Source organism: Phocoena phocoena, chromosome 19, assembly GCF_963924675.1.
Source record: "Phocoena phocoena chromosome 19, mPhoPho1.1, whole genome shotgun sequence".
Lineage (NCBI taxonomy): Eukaryota > Metazoa > Chordata > Mammalia > Artiodactyla > Phocoenidae > Phocoena > Phocoena phocoena.
Genome location: NC_089237.1, coordinates 7,023,125 through 7,040,037, shown reverse-complemented (window position 1 = coordinate 7,040,037; position 16,913 = coordinate 7,023,125). Strand labels below are relative to the sequence as shown.

The 16,913-nt window shown below is 48.7% G+C and overlaps 1 protein-coding gene and 1 pseudogene across 3 annotated transcripts in view; both read left to right on the top strand.

The window, feature by feature from the left end:
- GRB2 (growth factor receptor bound protein 2) overlaps positions 1–7,276 on the top strand; it is a 68,983-nt gene extending 61,707 nt beyond the window's left edge. Inside the window, exons 4-6 of one of the 2 annotated variants that reach the window (XM_065896636.1) lie at positions 2,692–2,814; positions 5,812–5,980; positions 6,735–7,276. In XM_065896636.1, coding sequence (XP_065752708.1) covers positions 2,692–2,814; positions 5,812–5,980; positions 6,735–6,920 — 478 coding nt within the window. In that variant the 3' untranslated portion in view covers positions 6,921–7,276. The remainder of the gene's footprint in view (positions 1–2,691; positions 2,815–5,811; positions 5,981–6,734) is intronic. The other variant, XM_065896638.1, reaches the window with a different exon arrangement.
- A 6,782-nt stretch (positions 7,277–14,058) lies between these two features.
- Positions 14,059–14,476, top strand: LOC136138809 (ATP synthase subunit g, mitochondrial pseudogene; annotated as a pseudogene). The gene has a single exon (XR_010656788.1). The product of XR_010656788.1 is annotated as an ATP synthase subunit g, mitochondrial pseudogene (transcript).
- The last annotated feature ends 2,437 nt before the right edge of the window (positions 14,477–16,913 follow it).

Genomic DNA, 16,913 nt, shown 5'->3' with positions numbered 1-16,913 from the left:
CCCAGCCTCCCTTACTTCCCTGTTTTAGTTTTTGTTAGGGAGCAAGAGGGAAGTTTAAAATGGAGTATGGGGCTTCCCTGGTGGCACAGTGGTTGAGAGTCCGCCTGCTGATACAGGGGACACGCGTTCACGCCCCGGTCCAGGAAGATCCTACATGCTGCGGAGCGGCTGGGCCCGTGAGCCGTGGCCACTGAGCCTGCGCGTCCAGAGCCTGTGCTCCGCAACGGGAGAGGCCACAGCAGTGAGAGGCCCGTGTACCGCAAAAAAAAAAAAAGGAGTATGACCTAATATAGCATTTGAGCTAACAAATTAAACACAGACTACGAAATGATTGTTGGCATTAGTGTTGCAACATGAGTTGTATATACTGGGGGTGGATCCAAATATGTGCTTTTCACATTAAATGTATATGGATGGGTGCCTATGGGATGTAATAAAGACTTGAATTGGAAATAAGCTGCCTCCTCCCATTAGCTTTCTCCCTTGCTAATTGTATTGTAGTATAAACCCATCTTTTAAAAAATTTTAAGAAGTTTGACCATAGCCATGTAGTCACACGTAAATATCACCATTAAAAGAAGTTAATCAAAGTTATAACAGTATAAAATGCTAAGGAAGTGTAGGATGGTGGTATTAAATGTTATAACTGAGAGTGATAGCTGTTTCTCATAGTGTCATATCCCTTATGTTGTGGGACATCCTCTTTTTCTAGAGGGAGGAAGCGGGGAGGGAGTGTGTGTGTGTTTAGTGAAAATGGGAGCAGGTACAAAAGAAGTCTTTATTTAATAAAATGGTCTCCAACTAATTTTCCATTTTTCAATCTGGCTGCTTATAACGGGTGTTTTTTTTTTTATGAAGTAAATCTTTGTAAAAATTCCAGTTAGAGTACTTTGCTTCACCACAGGTTTGTTTTTTTTTTCCCAAGTTGAAAATAAAAATGAGTTAATTTTAAGCTGAGAGGAAGAAAATACTGCCACCATATCTATATATTTGTGCACCATAAGGGAAGGTCCACAAACATACACATCTAACTGCCAAGAGTTGCTGCCTCTGGGGAGTTTGAGGGAAGAGTCTTGCTTATTTTTACTTCACGTACCTCTAAGCTATTTTAATTTATGTTCATTACTTGTACCTTAAAAAAGGAAAGCAGAAAGGAAAATGCCTGCCTGGTAGGAAGATTTGGGGGGGTCTAGGAGGAAAGAATGTGACTGTTGGGGAACTTCTCGCCACCTCTTGGCCAAATGGCTACTGAGTGCACGGGCACTGCAATGTAAACCAGAGAGCACAGATGAAAACAGAAAGTACTTACGTGATCTCAACACTATGAGTTGTCCTTTCCTAGTGGGAGATAGTTCTGTTGTGTTACTGCATGATTTCTCCTGTGTGGCTTACTTCCAGGCCCTGGAAGACTTACCCGCAAGTTCTTTGTAGGTGCAGGAAGATAGGTTGTACCAGCTCCTCAGCGGCTTGGCATTACTTCACTTCAAATGAGAAAGATACAAGGCTGCAGATTTTAGGAATGTTTAAAGGTTACTAAATGGCAACTTCTGAATGTATCCTTCCTAGCAGCTCCCATCCTTCTGTTTGAATTTTAGTATAGTGTATTGTTTCAGAGACATCTTGCAGTTGCTTATAAGTAAGGTAGATATATGTTAGATTTATAACTTTAACAGACTCCTTGTATCTTTGTTATTCTAGTTTGCATATTTAATGCACGTTAGTTACCATGTATGGAGTCTGATGAAGCAGGTAGGTCTTTTATTAGTGACAAGTGGCATCGTTGCTTTTTTAAAAATAATAACACAGTAAAGACAAGTTGCAAAGAGAACCTTGTTTTCACAGTCATCTATCCTAATTAGTTGTGGCTTTCCTGTGAGAAGTGAGGTGCCTGTGACTTGAAGCTGTTTCAGAGATTTCTCCTCCTCTTCCTCCTGGTCAGCCCCAGCCCCTGCTGCTCCTACCCTTTTCCATGAATTCACCCACTTTTTCTTGTGATCAAGGTCAATTAGCATTGGGAGCAGAAGAATCTGTAAGTTACTCCAAATGAAAAAGTGAATTTTGCAACTAGCTGCCTCTGCACGGAGTAACGCGTGGCATTCCTAATGGTTCCTGAAAACCAGACTCTGAGCGGTGACGGCAGAGAGTGGCCTTGAGAGGAGTGCCAACCACAGCTACGAGCAGAGGCTGCTCCCTCACAGCCTGAACCTCTTCCCTTTGTGCTGTTACAAGAAGTGGCCCTGTCTCCAGCTTCAGGGCCTTCCAGCTTTCCTACCCCCGTTTCTCTTCATCCCACTGTAGCAAGGCTGCTGCCTTATCGAGTGGCTGCAGGAAGGGCCTGTCTCACCTTAGATGGTTCATCATGTGCTCAAATCGATAGGCCTGGGCTTTCCCTGCTGCCTTGATGAGTCAGTGGGGGGCCCAGTGCGCTTTGGCCCAGAAGGCCCATTTTTAAGTGTCTTCCTGTATAGAAAGTGGCCCACGATTGTGTCTTTTGAGTCACCGGGGAATGGAGGAGACGGTTGAAGGGAGATGGTCCCCCTCTCAAGGCGTGATGGGGCATGTGGAGACAGGAGGCTAGAGAGGGAGGCCCTTCCTTCAGCGAGGAGTGTTCTGTTACTCACATTTCGGAGGCTGGATATCCCGTTTCTTTGTGGGGAAGCAGATGTTGACTGGCTTGCCTTCCTTCCTTAGGTGGTTTTTTGGCAAAATCCCCAGAGCCAAGGCAGAAGAAATGCTTAGCAAACAGCGGCACGATGGGGCCTTTCTTATCCGAGAGAGCGAGAGTGCTCCTGGGGATTTCTCCCTCTCTGTCAAGTAAGTATTTACTACTTGGATTGCCTGGAATCCTGTCTTCAGATGATGGAAATTGTGAAGCCAGAGGCCAGGTGTCTGGGTACACACACCAAAGGTGGCAAACTGGGAGAGGTCGAGCCTAAACAGTATTTTATAAATCAGAAAAATTGACATGAAAATCCTAATTTCTGGCTCCTCTTAAAAGTGACCTCTAGCAGCGCTGGATTTCGATTCCCGTGTGAAGACCGTCTTTAGTTGCTGAGCAGCAGCTGAGCTTCAGAGAGCAAACACTTGCCAGTTTTCCCCAATCCCCACCACTCTGCAGTGCTCTCCACACACACGGCTCTTCCCTCATCCGGGCACCCCTGCCCTCTGTGGGATTCCTGCAACTCTGTAACAGCAGCTGATCACCAGGTCAGCTGCCTTGTGCACCTTGACTAGGTGTCTCTCTGAAATCTGCCATTGTCATACTAGGCCTCAACACTGACTTAAAAGGTGACCACAGGGGTTTGGGGGTTTTTGCTTTCCCCGGTGGTAAATTTAAATGTGGAATGGAGCTGGTATGCAGGGAGTGGGGAAGGCAGGGAGTTATACAACCTTGGTATAACTCCTTGGTATAGAGAATATAAATTGGAACTTTGAGGATCCTAAGCTAATCACTTCCCATCTGTGACGTAAGGATTTTGAATCAGATTGTCATTTTTCCATATGTGTTTTGACTCTGTCCATTTCTAGTTAATATATTATAACAGGAAACCCTCCCCTAGGAATCTTAGAAATCACGTCATCGTTAATGTGACAAAGAGGTGACTAGATTAAAAACTCATATCACTTTAGTATACATTTAAAATGAAGGCTGTAAAACAATTTATTTGCCATTTACAAATGATATAAAGATTTTTCAGTTTCAAAAATCAGCTCAGTATCTTGTTTCATTTTAGGATCAAATGTGCAGTTAAAGTGTGGGTTTCTTTAATATAGATTTAAATTAAAAATTTTTGTGTTTCTTTTCTCAGTGAAGATGTGGGAGGTGGTTTCAGGTGACATTTGCAGTATCTTTCAGATACATTTCCAGTATAGTTAGGTTTTAGTCCCAACATGAAAAAAATCAAACTGGATCTAATAGTTTTCTTCCTCTTTTAACAATGGCTTTTTTTTTTGAAACTTTCTTTTTTAGAGCAGGTTTAGGTTCACAGCGAAATTGAGTGGAAGGTACAGAGTTCCCGTGCACCCCTTACTCCCATATGCTTAGAAACAGTGGCTTTTTGATGTGCTTAATTAAACACCTGCATATGAGGACCTGGTGGGCTGCGAGCACCTTGAGGTGGAAGAGTCCTTATGCTTCTCATTAACCTGTGTTTCCGCCTCTGTTTTCCTTAACGTTTTATACTGACCTGAGTATAAATCGAACAGTGGAGGACAAGGAGTACAAGCAGTTAATCCTTGAATGATGGCCAAAAACCCCATGGCAGTTCGGGTTCGGTTGTCTGATGACCGTGCGCTGGCTGCCTGCCCACCCATGCTCGTGCGCTGGCTGTCGGGAACCTCCCAGACCCTTCCGTTTTATCAAATAAAACCTTTAAAGAGTTCATGTATTTATTGCTTTAGAAATAAAATTTGAAACAGGTGTCATAACCACCTCTAACAACACAAGCACCTGCACCAAGGAGGTTCAAGAGTGTGCAGTCTTGAGTTTCAAGGTGTTGAGTCTAATGGAAAAACTGCGGTAGTTAACAGCTCACCGTTAGGGAACCTGTACCCCTTTCAGAAGCCACCTGCATTGCACTGTGGGAGTGGGCTCCCACGGGCCCAAGAGTGCCATTTCAGTATGTCCTTCTTCCTCATAAAGCTTTCTTCCTCATCCACCGTTTTTCCCATGAAATAGTGCTGTTTCTAAGCACTTTGCACTTGTACTCAGTGGCTTCCTTAAAGCTCAGTGCTGCCACCTGCTGGGTTGGTTTTAGGAAGTATTTACGCTTTAGTACCAGCGATGGGAGGAGAGACTCTCAGTCGTTCATTTAACAGATCTTCATAGAGCGTCTTCTGAGGGTTGGGCGCTGGTGTGGACCTCAAGGACTCGGCAGAGAGTGGGACAGGCAGGGCCTTGTTTGAGCTGATGTTCTAGGCAGACAGCACGACGGTGGTGGGCCATTCCCACTCAGCCAGGCTCATGCTGTTTTTCTGGGCCATTGTAAAGAGAGCATTTGCCTTTTTACCAGGTGGTAGAGAAGCCTTTTATGGGGGGTGGCCTTTTATTTATTGTCCCAGCATGTTCTTTGCTTTTGAGATCTTTTCCCCTTAAGTAGAGCTAAAATCCCCGAGTAGAAGACATGACTTTAAACTCTTCCCAGTTACAGGAAAATTGTTGGAAGTTGTCCAATCCCTCCTTTCCTCACCTTATTTCCTATCTTACCTTTTGTAGTCTTCAAATGTCACACAAGATTTCAGTTCTGTTTTTCATTTGGCACAGTGCAGGGCACATAGAGGCATTATATAGGTTAGGACTTTTTTTTTTTTTTTTTTTTTTTTTTTTGCGTTACGCGGGCCTCTCACTGCTGTGGCCTCTCCCGCTGCGGAGCACGGGCTCCGGATGCGCAGGCTCAGTGGCCGTGGCTCATGGGCCCAGCCGCTCCGCGGCGTGCGGGATCCTCCCGGACTGGGGCACGAACCCACGTCCCCGGCATTGGCAGGTGGACTCCCAACCACTGCGCCACCAGGGAAGCCCAGGACATTTCTTTTTATTTACAAATGTTTTCAGAATTAGACAGACTGACAGGATTTCCCTGTCTGGCGAGGATTCTTTCTGTTGTCACTGGTAATTGTCATCCTAATGGCGGGTCTCAGGGTGCTCTCCAGCCAGGAAGTCAAGTTGTGCTACAGTCCTGGGCACCCAGCCTGTGAGGGGCATGGCCAGCACACAAGTTCTCCAGGACACCTCCTTGGTGGGCAGGTGGCCCCTGGGTAGCTGGGACAGAGCCCTCTGGCCTGTTCTCACGTGTATCCTCTACCCCTCCCCAGGTTTGGAAATGATGTACAGCACTTCAAGGTGCTCCGAGATGGGGCTGGAAAGTATTTCCTCTGGGTGGTCAAGTTCAATTCTTTGAATGAGCTGGTAGATTATCACAGATCTACATCCGTCTCCAGAAACCAGCAGATATTTCTCCGGGACATAGAGCAGGTGCCACAGGTAAGCCTCGTAAGAGACATTGGGATCATTCTTAGCAATTAAGAATAGCTCTTCAGGCAAGCAGGTGTTTTTTTAAAAGGTTCCTTTTGGACCTTCTGTGTTCATTATTAAGTCATGTTAGAGATTTGAAGTTTGAAACAAAAAATAGTTTTGTCTTTTCCAGAGGCTGCTTCTCTGAAGCATTGTGTTGCTAGTTACCTTGTGTCTCTTGGAAGAAGGTCTTTAACACACCCTCAAATACTCTGCCTGGAAGTAAACTTTGAGGAAAATCGTACTGTAAGGGAGTGAAGTCCACACCCATTCTTCAGATCCTTCCCACGTGTAGTGATTAACACCACCTTATTTTATTCAAGCCTTTACTCTTCTCACTGTATAAAACCTTAAGGACTTTCTAAGTGATAAAGTGATAGGAACTAAACCATTTTCACATCTGGGATTGTAAACAAAACCCCGCTGGCTGTTTCCGAAGTTCTTTCCTCTTGAAGCAGTACCTGCTGCTCTTTGCTTGATGCTGGCGTGCAACCCGCCTCCACGGTGGGGACACCCAAGTGGTTTTGAGCACTGGTGAAGACTGCACGACACCCACCTCGAGTAAACTGTAAGAATTGGTGGGGAGGGGAGGAGAAGTGAGGGGTTATTTCAGGAAATGTGAAAAGGCTGGCACACTTCAGTTTCCCCATCACCGGTCCGCTTACGAGGGGCTGGCCACGATCAGGGATGCAATGTGTGTTTTCTCCCTGCCCCTCTTCTGCAGCAACCGACGTACGTCCAAGCCCTCTTTGACTTTGATCCCCAAGAGGATGGAGAGCTGGGATTCCGTCGGGGAGACTTTATCCACGTCATGGATAACTCAGACCCCAACTGGTGGAAAGGGGCTTGCCACGGGCAGACCGGCATGTTTCCACGCAATTACGTCACCCCCGTGAACCGGAACGTCTAAGAGTCAAGAGATTATTTAAAGAAAGCGAAAAATTTTAAACACGTACAAAAGAATTAAACCCATCAGCTGCGTCTATCAGCAGCCTGTGAGGGAGCTCAGAATGCCCAGCTGGGTCACCTGGTGACCCTCTCACTTCGGTTGGAACTCGGGGGGGTGGGAGGGGGAGTTGGATATAACAATGCCAAAACTTACCTATAAATTAAGAAAAGAGTTTTTATTACAAATTTTCACCACTGCTCCTATTCCTCCTCCTTTGTCCTTTTTTTCATCCTGTTTCCTCTTCTGTCCATCAGTGCATGACATTTAATGCCACATATAGTCCTAGCTGATGCCAATAATAAAAGAAAAGAAACCACGTGGGCTGATATTTTCTCTATGCAAAATGTCTGTTTTAGTCGGGACGACAAAGAGCAGCCACTTCTGTGTCCTGCGTTACGTGCACACACACAGGAGTGGGCCGGGAGTGGGCGGCCCTTGCCCTTTAGCTTCTGCCGGAGGAGGGGAGGGCAAGTGGGAACCTGCCAGCCAGCCCCCAGGCCCCACCAGAATGTTGTGTCAGAGTTGGATGGGCGTGGGGGTGAGTGTGCCCCTCAGGGCTTCCTGCGAGCCAGGCCCCGAACCTGTGTCTCTCTTGCACATTGGTTTCCCTTTCCGATGGTGTTCCTGAGCATGTTGTTTTTCTTAGTGCCTTCTGCCTTATTTCAAGGGTTGCTTATGAGTGGTGGTTTTTATTTGTTTTGTTTTAAAAATAAGTTAAAGACAGCCAGTTTGTTTCCTACTCTGTAAATATTTTTTTCCCTCGGGGGAGGTGAGGACAGGGTAGGGAAGAGGAGACAAGTGAGATGAGGGTGTGGGCGTCCTGCCTGTGCACAGCCAGAGTCTTTAAGGTTCAACTTTAATATTTATAGCCCCTGGAGGTTAAGAGAGCCGGAGCCCCAGGGCACAGTGGGACCGGGTTACAGCCCTCCCCGCGTCTGACTGGAGCTGGCTGAAAGGGGGGCCAGGGTCCTTGACCTTGCGGTCTCAGGTGTTGTCTGTGCCCTCCGTAGCCCCAGACACCCCCAGACACCAGTCCCTGGAGCCAGCAAGTTTCAAATGCAGGAAGGTTTAAATTGTATCAGGTTCTACCGTGTTCCTACACTGGGGTGGGGTGTGCGGGCAGGATGAGCGTTTTCCCTTCATTTTTCTTGGTCTGAAATCTAGGGGTATCTGTTCAGGGCTTTCACCTTTTGTGTCCCCCACCTGAGCTGCCCAGGTGAGCTTCAGGCCGCATTCAGGAAGCAGCTGGGTGGTTTTTCATGTCTCCATTCACAGCGGGCTGTGTTCATAGCTGCTCCACCCGACCCCCTGAAAAGGAAGTGTATCTGTGACGCAGTGACAGTTGGAAGGAAGATTGGAACGATAGGAAGGCTGAGTCCATTGCAAAGCTCTTTCTGTCCGTCTCCTGTTGGCCTGTTGTCCCTTGTGGTAACACGCCTGTGATCATCCTCTCCCCACCCTTCCCACAACAAAAACGGGGCCGCTGGGAGTTGGTGGCGGCCTTTGGCTTCTGAAGTGGTCGGTGGGCGTCTCCCCTGGACTCTGCTTATGGAGCCGGACTCGGCCTGGAGTGGCCTGGGGCCCAGGAGGCGCTGCCCTCCCAGACAGAGCGTCCGCCTCTCATCACCCCTGTCCACTAGCTTCTCCTCTCCTTGCTGATGATACGAGGAATCTCTGGCATTCTGCACCTGGACCATTTGATTGTTTTATTTTGGAATTGGTGTATATCATGAAGCCTTGCAGAACTAAGTTTTGTGTGTATATATTTAAAAGAAAATCAGTGTTTAAATAAAAAGACCTGTGTACTTAATCCTTTAACTCTGCGGGTAGCATTTGGTAGGTAGTGATTAACTGTGAATAATAAACATACAATGAATTCTTCACTCTGTATCTTTTCTTTTTTTCCCCTCGCCTTAAGGTAGAAACCTAAAGATTCTGTCAGGGAATCAGGACACTTGTGTCCTTATTTCCAACTCACCTCACTCCTTGGGGACCATGGGGATCTCACTGGGCCCCTGGAAGAGTGATGCCCACATCACTGTTGATCAGAATCCCTGTGAGCGTGTTCCTCCCAGTGCAGAGTCCCACACACCAGATGCCACCCTCAGATTGCGTGGACGGCACCAAGCAGCGCCCGGTGTTTCCGACAGAAGCCACAGGCCACAGTTTGAAAACTGGTGTAGTCTCAGTGCCTCGTAAGGACTAAGCACGGCTGGCTTGGTTCTCGTCCCCTCCTCCCACCTAAATAAATAAAGGACAGAAGGACAGAATAAGCCATGTTGAAGGAGTCTGTGTCCCAACTCGTTACGGCAAACTCATTGGCCCAGCGGGCTGCCTCGGGATGACACTGGGCCTGTCACCACCCATAGAGCTGGCTACAGGAGGTCAAATAAGACTTGTTTAGAGAGAGAACAGGAAAGAAACCAAACCCAAGGAATTTCCACTTACGTTCTTGATCCTGTTCTTACACAGAGCCCCAGCACGCTTCCTCGCTTGTGGCTGCCCTGCTTGGATGAGAGAGTCTCCACTTCTCCCCTTCTCTGCAGTGACCGCGAGAGAGAACTTGACCCAGCGCTGCCCTGCTGGAGGCCACTGGGCTCAGGGTCCACCCAGGCTGGCCGAGCAGAAGTTTCCAGAAGGGGCCATTGAAGTGAAAACTTCAGGCAGTGACTGTCAGCCTCCTTGAGGCTTTTTGCCCTGTTTTGACTCATGGCCTCAGAATAGCCTCAGAATTAATGGGAAAATGGCTGCTTTTGCACTACCAGTTTGGTCACAAGTTTCTTGGTGTCTGTGTCCCCCTCCAGCCCTGGGTCTGTCATTTCTGGCGGGGGAAGGCGTCTGGGTGGGGGAGCGCCTTTGGGGAGACTGCACCGTGGGATGTAGTGGGCCGGCTCGGCTGCCTTTGACAACTGAAAGCTGTGGTGGGTGAGTGGCCTGCAGCCTGCTCCCTGAGCTCCTCCCAGAGCAGCCCTCCGACCTTCTTCACACCTGGTGACCTGGGAGATGGCAACAGAAGCTCGTCTTCAAGGATGATTGTGGAGGGGCGGTGGTGACAGCTCCTCCCCAGCGCTCTGAGTCAGTCTGCCGCGCTGGGGCTGCTGAGGTGACACATGGAAGGAGAAAGAGGATGGGCACAGTGTTCTGCCTTTCCTCAACACTTGTCCCCTTGACCTGCTTACAGTAGGTGACCTTCAAGTCAGAACGTCTGGCTTTTCCAAAGTGCCTGGATAACTAGGAACGGTGAGCGAGGAATTGTATTTACGCGTGCGGGAAATGACTCCTAAGACACTGGATCTACGTGTTATGCAAATTCTCCCGGTCGGATCTGAGAGACAGAGAAAAATAGATCTGTTTTTCACAGGAGAGCAAGGAGAGGTTGTGGACTCACAGAATGTGTGTTCCTTTGGAGACTTCGTACGCTGTGGCTCAGGGGTTATAGGCACCTCCCTCCAACCAAGTCCCGAGGCAGGGGCCAGATGAAGCAGGGCCATGTAGCCACAGAAGGAGCTGGAAGTGGGCAACCCTGGAAGGGTTGGGATTTTTTGTTTTTGTTTTCAAGGGTAGCTTTACCGAGATGTAATTTATTATCATAAGGCCACCCGTTTATGTATTTATTTGGCCACAGCATGTGGCATGTGGGATCTTAGTTCCCAGACTAGGAATCGAACCTGTGCCCCCTGAGGCGGAAGCTCGGAGTCCTAACCACAGGACCGCCAGGGAAGTCCCACAAGTCACCCATTTAAAGCAGACCATTCAGCGGTGTTTAATGTTCACAGGTTATGCGATCAATTTTAGAACTTTTTCATGGAAAAAGTGGAAACCACGTATCCATTATCAGTTACTTGCCATCTTCCTCCAGCCCCTCCCAGCGCTTGGCCAGCACCAGTCTACTTTCTGTCTCTATAGATTTGCGTATTCTGCACTTCTTGCATAACGAGATCATAAAATACGTGGCCTTTTGTGGCGGGCTTCTTTCACTCAGCATCGTGTTTCCAAGGCTCATCCATGGGGTGACACGTACCAGAACGTCATTCCTTCTTACAGCCGAATAGCACTCCCTGGTATGGAGACACCCTGTCTTTTTTATCCGTTCGTACAGTGATGAGCATTGGGGTTGTTTCCACTCTTTGGCTGCCGTAAACGATGCTGCTGCAGACATTCACGTGCAAGGTTTTATGAGGACACACCCTGGAGGGATTGAAGCAGAGGAGCAGACACAGTCCTGTTTGGCTAGAAGAGTGGAGAAAGGGGGCCACGGAAGAGACCCCCTGGTGAGCAGTTGACCTGCCGAGCGAGGTGGGTGGCAGGGGGAGCGAAGAGAAGCTGGTTGATCTGAGTCATACGTAGGAGGACCGGTTGGCAAGACATAGGGGTCATGGAAAACAAGGGGTAGAGATGACCCTCGGATCCTTGAGCAGCAGGTGCCCTGAGGTTGCTGTCGACTGAGACAGGGAGCCCTGGAGGAGGGCGAGCTGGCGTGCGGTGGGGAGGGAGGGTGGACCAGTTGCCTTTGGTGTCTGTGGCAAACGTCTGGAGCAGCAGAACGTGGTCACCTGGAGCTCAGGAGACAAGACTGAGCAAGGGATCAGGGTTGTGGGTGTGGAAGTGGTCCTGAATCCCTCGCCCTGGGTGAGCCCTCACCCGCTCTCCTCAAAAGAGGGAAGAGGGCAGAATTCGGGGCCGGGCCCCGGGGACTGGACGAGGAAGCAGCAAAGGAGACGAGGAAGAGGCCAGAGAGGCAGGGGGCAAACCAGGGCTGCACAGCGCGGGGGCAGCTGGGCGTCCAGGAAACGGCCCCTGTGGCCATACTCCCCCAGGCCCCTCGACCTCCACCGTGCTCTTTTCCTGCAGGTCCCGATTGTCCCCAGACTGCCCAGCACGCCTTCCCTCTTCTGCTGAGAGACCTTCCTCCGCTGCCAGGTTGTTGAGAGGACAAAGTGCATATACTCCTGGCCCGTAGGTATGCTGCAAGGTCAGAGACAGTGAGCTTGGAGTCACGAGACCCAGGGCTTTATTCCAGGCTGCGTGGCCTTGGGCAGGGCCCTTAACCTCTGCTCCCTTCATTCATCTGTTTTCAAACAAGCCCATGTTGGGACTTACCTGGTGGCGCAGTGGTTAATAATCCTCCCGCCAATGCAGGGGACACGGGTTCGAGCCCTGGTCCGGGAAGATCCCACATGCCGCGGAGCAACTAAGCCCGTGTGCCACAACCACTGAGCCTGTGCTCTAGAGCCCACGAGCCACAACTACTGAGCCCGTGAGCCACAACTACTGAAGCCCGCATGCCTAGAGCCCGTGCTCTGCAACAAGAGAAGCCACCGCAATGAGAAGCCTGCACACCGCAACAAAGAGTAGCCCCCACTCTCCATAACTAGAGAAAAGCCCGCATGCAGCAAAGAAGACCCAACACAGCCAAAAATAAATAAATTAAATAAATCAATTAAAAAAAAACAAACAAGCCCATGTCACCAGGTTGGCCTGAGGATCCAGCGGGATTGCATCTGTAGATGTCTTACAAACTTTCATGTGACGGGACCGGTACTGATTATGATCTTGGCATTCAAGGCCTTTCACAGTCTGAGCCTGGTCCAGTCCTCCAACTCTTTGGCCTCCAACCCTTCTGAGGGTCCCTGGCTTTCACCAGCATCCACCGTTCTCTCTGATCTGAGGCCAATCTGCTCAATTTCCTGACCTGCTCCCCGTGAATGCTGCTTCCACCACAGTCTCCAAACTCCGAACACAGGACCACTCCTTGACCCGTCCTGTGAGCCCACCCTCCTGCCTCCATCAAGCCCGGTGCCCTGCTTCCATGACCCGCTTGCCGGTGGCGGTCAATCTTACCTGCAGCTGGGAGCAGTGGAGCCACGGTGAGGACTCCAGACTCTGGGGTGGCCTTGGATGGGTCGCTTTGAGAGTTAGTAACCAGGTCGGTAACCTTAAACAAGTTACCTTTCTAAGCCTCCGGTCAAGAAACGGAGGTCAATAAACCATCTGAGGATTGCACAGGATAATGTGGGTTAATCAGTGCTAACCCCCACACCTGGTAATTATTCGGAGTCCAGCCTACTCCTGGTCAGCCCTGTGCCCACCTGCGACTCTTGTTCTTGTTGAGGGCAAGGGAATTCATCCAATATTTTCATTTTTTTTAAATTTAAATCTTTGATCCGTTTGAAGGCTGTCCTGGTGATCAGTGAGAGCTTGGATCCATCTCTCTTTGTTTCCAGATGGCTGCCCAGTTGCTCAGATAGTATTTCTTGAAAGATCCACTGTCAGGGACTTCCCTGGAGGTCCAACGGTTAAGACTCAGCGCCTCCACTGCAGTGGGCGTGGGTTCTATCCCTGTTCGGGAAATCCCGCATGCCACGCATGTGGTGCAGCCAAACAAAAACAAATTATCCGTTGTCGGCTCTTAGATCTGAGAGGATGCATTTTGTACACTGAGTTTCGGTATGGTGGGGTCCTGTTTCTCCACTTTACGTCCATGGCCCCGTGCTAGGCGTGCGGGGGTGGTTCCTGAGACTTCACAGCAGCTTCGGACATCTGATGGGGCTGTACCTCCCCCATCGCTCTCCATTCTCGACTCGTCCTGGCTCTTCTTGCTTGTTTATGTTTTCAACGTAAACTTTAGAATCAGCTTGTCTAGTTCGAGAAAAAAAAATGCCTCTGAGTGTTTTTATTTGGATCATGTTAGATTTATAAGCTACCTTCGGAAGAATTGGTATTTTTAAAAATTAATTAATTTATAAATTTTGGCTGCGTTGGGTCTTTGTTGCTACACGCAGCTTTCTCTAGTTGCAGCGAGCAGGGTCTACTCTTCATTGTGGTGCGCGGGCTTCTCACTGCAGTGGCTTCTCTTGTGGAGCACGGGCTCTAGGCACGCGGCCTTCAGTAGTTGTGGCACGTGGGCTCAGTTGTTGTGGCTCGCAGGCTCTAGAACGCAGGCTCAGTAGTTGTGGACTTTGTGCATGTCGGTGGGAATATAAATTGGTGCAGCTGCTGTGGGAAACAGCACATAGGTTCCTCAAGAAATTAAAAATAGCCTTCCTGGCGGTGACATTCAGCCGGCCAGTCAGGGCGATGGACTTTCCGTCCTAGAACCATGGCCCAGTTTGTCCGTAACCGCACAGAGAAGGTCCCGGCACTGGTCAATGCTGCTATGACTTTCTCAAAGCCTTGATTGGCCACATTTTGCCACTATGCCAAGGTTGAGCTGCTTCCTCCAACCTTGCTGGGTTCCCTACAGCTATTCAGAGCTTGAAAAAAATTTGTCAATAGTGCTCAAACTGGTAGCTTCCAACAGCTCACAGCTAAGGAAGCTCTGCTCAATGGTTTGGTGGCCACTGAGGTGTGTGGTGGTGGTTTTATGTTGGCAAGATCATAGACAAGCGTGGCATCATTGGCTATGATGTTTGAAGACCAATCTTTAACATGTGATTATATCTGTTTTATTATTTGGGTGTTCTTGGACCACGTGTGAGCAGACTGGTATTTGAATAAAATGAGACAGTGTGTCAAAAAAGACGTTAAAAGTAGAACCCTATGATCCAGCCGTCCCACTTCGGGGTATTTACTCAAAATAACTGAAATCAGGATCTCGAAGAGATATTAACATTCCTATGTTGATTGCAGCACTATTCACAATAGCCAAGATGTACAAACCACCCACATGTCCATCAACAGATGAATGGATAAAGAAGACAGGATACACAAACACACACAAGAAGACTGTTCAGCCTTAAAAAGAAGGAAATTCTGCAACATACAACAACATGGATTAACACTGAAGACATTATGCTTTAGTGAAATAAGCCAGTTCCGGAAGGATGATTCCACTTATATGAGTTATCTAAAGTAATCAAATGCATAGAATCAAAGAATGGAATCGTGGTCACCAGGGCCTGGGGGAGGGGGAAATGAGTTATTGATCAACAGGCAGAAGATTTCAGTTCAGCAAGATGAGTAAGTCCTAAAGGTCTGCTTAGTACATTTTACGTGTATAATGTATACATTAAAACTTCAGAGGGTAGCTCTCATGCTGTGTTCTTCTTTTTAATTTATTTTATTATTTTTTAAATTAATTAATTTTTGGCTGTGTTGGGTCTTCGTTGCTGCGTGCGGGCTTTCTCTAGTTGCAGAGAGCAGGGGCTACTCTTCATTATGGTGTGCAGGCTTCTCATTGCAGTGGCTTCTCTTGTTGCGGGCGCAGGCTCTAGGCTGGCGGGCTTCAGTAGTTGTGGCACGTGTGCTCAGTAGTTGTGGCTCGCAGGCTCAGTGGTTGTGGCACACGGGCTTAGTTGCTCCGCGGCATGTGGGATCTTCCCGGACCAGGGCTCGAACCTGTGTCCCCTGCATTGGCAGGCAGATTCCCAACCACTGTGCCACCAGGGAAGTCCCCTCGTGCTGTGTTCTTACCACAATAAAATTTTAAAAATTAAAAAGATATAAAGAAAGCTCATTGGCTATAATAGGTGGTTCTGGAACCTCATGGAAGAGAGAAAGTGGGAAATACCCATGTGAAGGAAAAAAAATATTCTTTGCAAAGCACCACAAGGATTCTAGTGCATGAGGAGCCCTGCTCTGGCCCATCCTCCTCCTTTGATGGGATGGATGGGAGAACGGGTGCCTAGAAGCAGTAATGAGGGTCTTGCCCAAGCCCTTAGAGCCTCACCTATCCTGTGAACGGTCACCCTGTTTTCAGCTCTGGTGAGGGCAGACCAGCAAGAACCAGACCGGGGTGCCTTCTTGCGCTCCATCTGCACCCCTCACCCTAAGACTTAAAAATGAGGAGGAAAATGCATATTTTAAGTTACTAATTGTTTTCCCTCCCAACCCTTGTTTCCTTTCCTGGCCTGATGAGCTGGTCTGAACAGAAGAAAAAGATGGTTGAACATTCCTCCCGCCCTTCCACCTTCTGCTCTTAGACTCCCAAGGGATCTGGAAGCAGTGGGAAACGCTCTGAAGTCTGTCTCAGTCAGCTCAGGCTGTGGTAACAAAACACCACATCTTGGGGAGTCCAAGATCATGGTGCCAGTGGATTTGGTTCTTGGTGAAGACTCCCTTCCTGGCTTGAGATGGCTGCCCCCTCCTTGTGTACTCACAAGGGGAGAGAGAAAGTGAGACAGAGACAGAGAGTGCTCTGGTAATAGAGGGGCTAATCCACCATGAGGACCCCACCCTCCTGACCTCATCTAAACCTGCTTACCGCCCAAAGGCCCCACCTCCTAATACTCTCACCTTGGGGGTTAGGGCTTCAACATATGAATTTGGCGGGACTCCAACATACGAATTTGGGGGGAGTCCAACATATGAACTTGGTGGGACTCCAACATATGAATTTGGGGGGATGCCAACGTATGAATTTGGGGGAACACCAACATTCAGTCCAGGACAAAGTTTGTAGTCCTAGCTCCACACCCTACTAGTTGTGTAACTTGGGGCAAATTACCCAACGCCTCTGAGCTTGTTTCCTTATCCATATGATGTCACACATTGTCTGCCTCCTAGGGTTTTGGGGAGAAATGACTCATATATAAAATATCAAGCACAATGTGAGAAGTTTGGTTCACGCTTAATCCATGTTTCTCTTCATCTGTTCATACGTGGCGGAGAGGCCGTCTGCCATCTTCCCGTCTTCCTCTTTCTTCTTCTATATGAGTGGAATGCACAGTGTTTACTCTGTACCTTCCTATGCAGAGTAAATACCTTTTGTCTCAGCCACTCAAGCATTTAGGTGTGGCCACGTGACTAAGTTCTGACCAATAGGATTCAAGTAAAAGGCTCTGGTGGCAGTTCCAGGCAAACTCCCCAGGACCCCTTTCACCTTCCATTCTTCCCTCATCCTCTGGCTGGATTCCACCTGCTGACTTGGGTCAAACAGTGAGGACCACACCCTAGGAGGGTGTCATGGTGAACTGGGAAGAGTTCATGCCCCTGGGAGGTTTGTGGAGGCAGCTG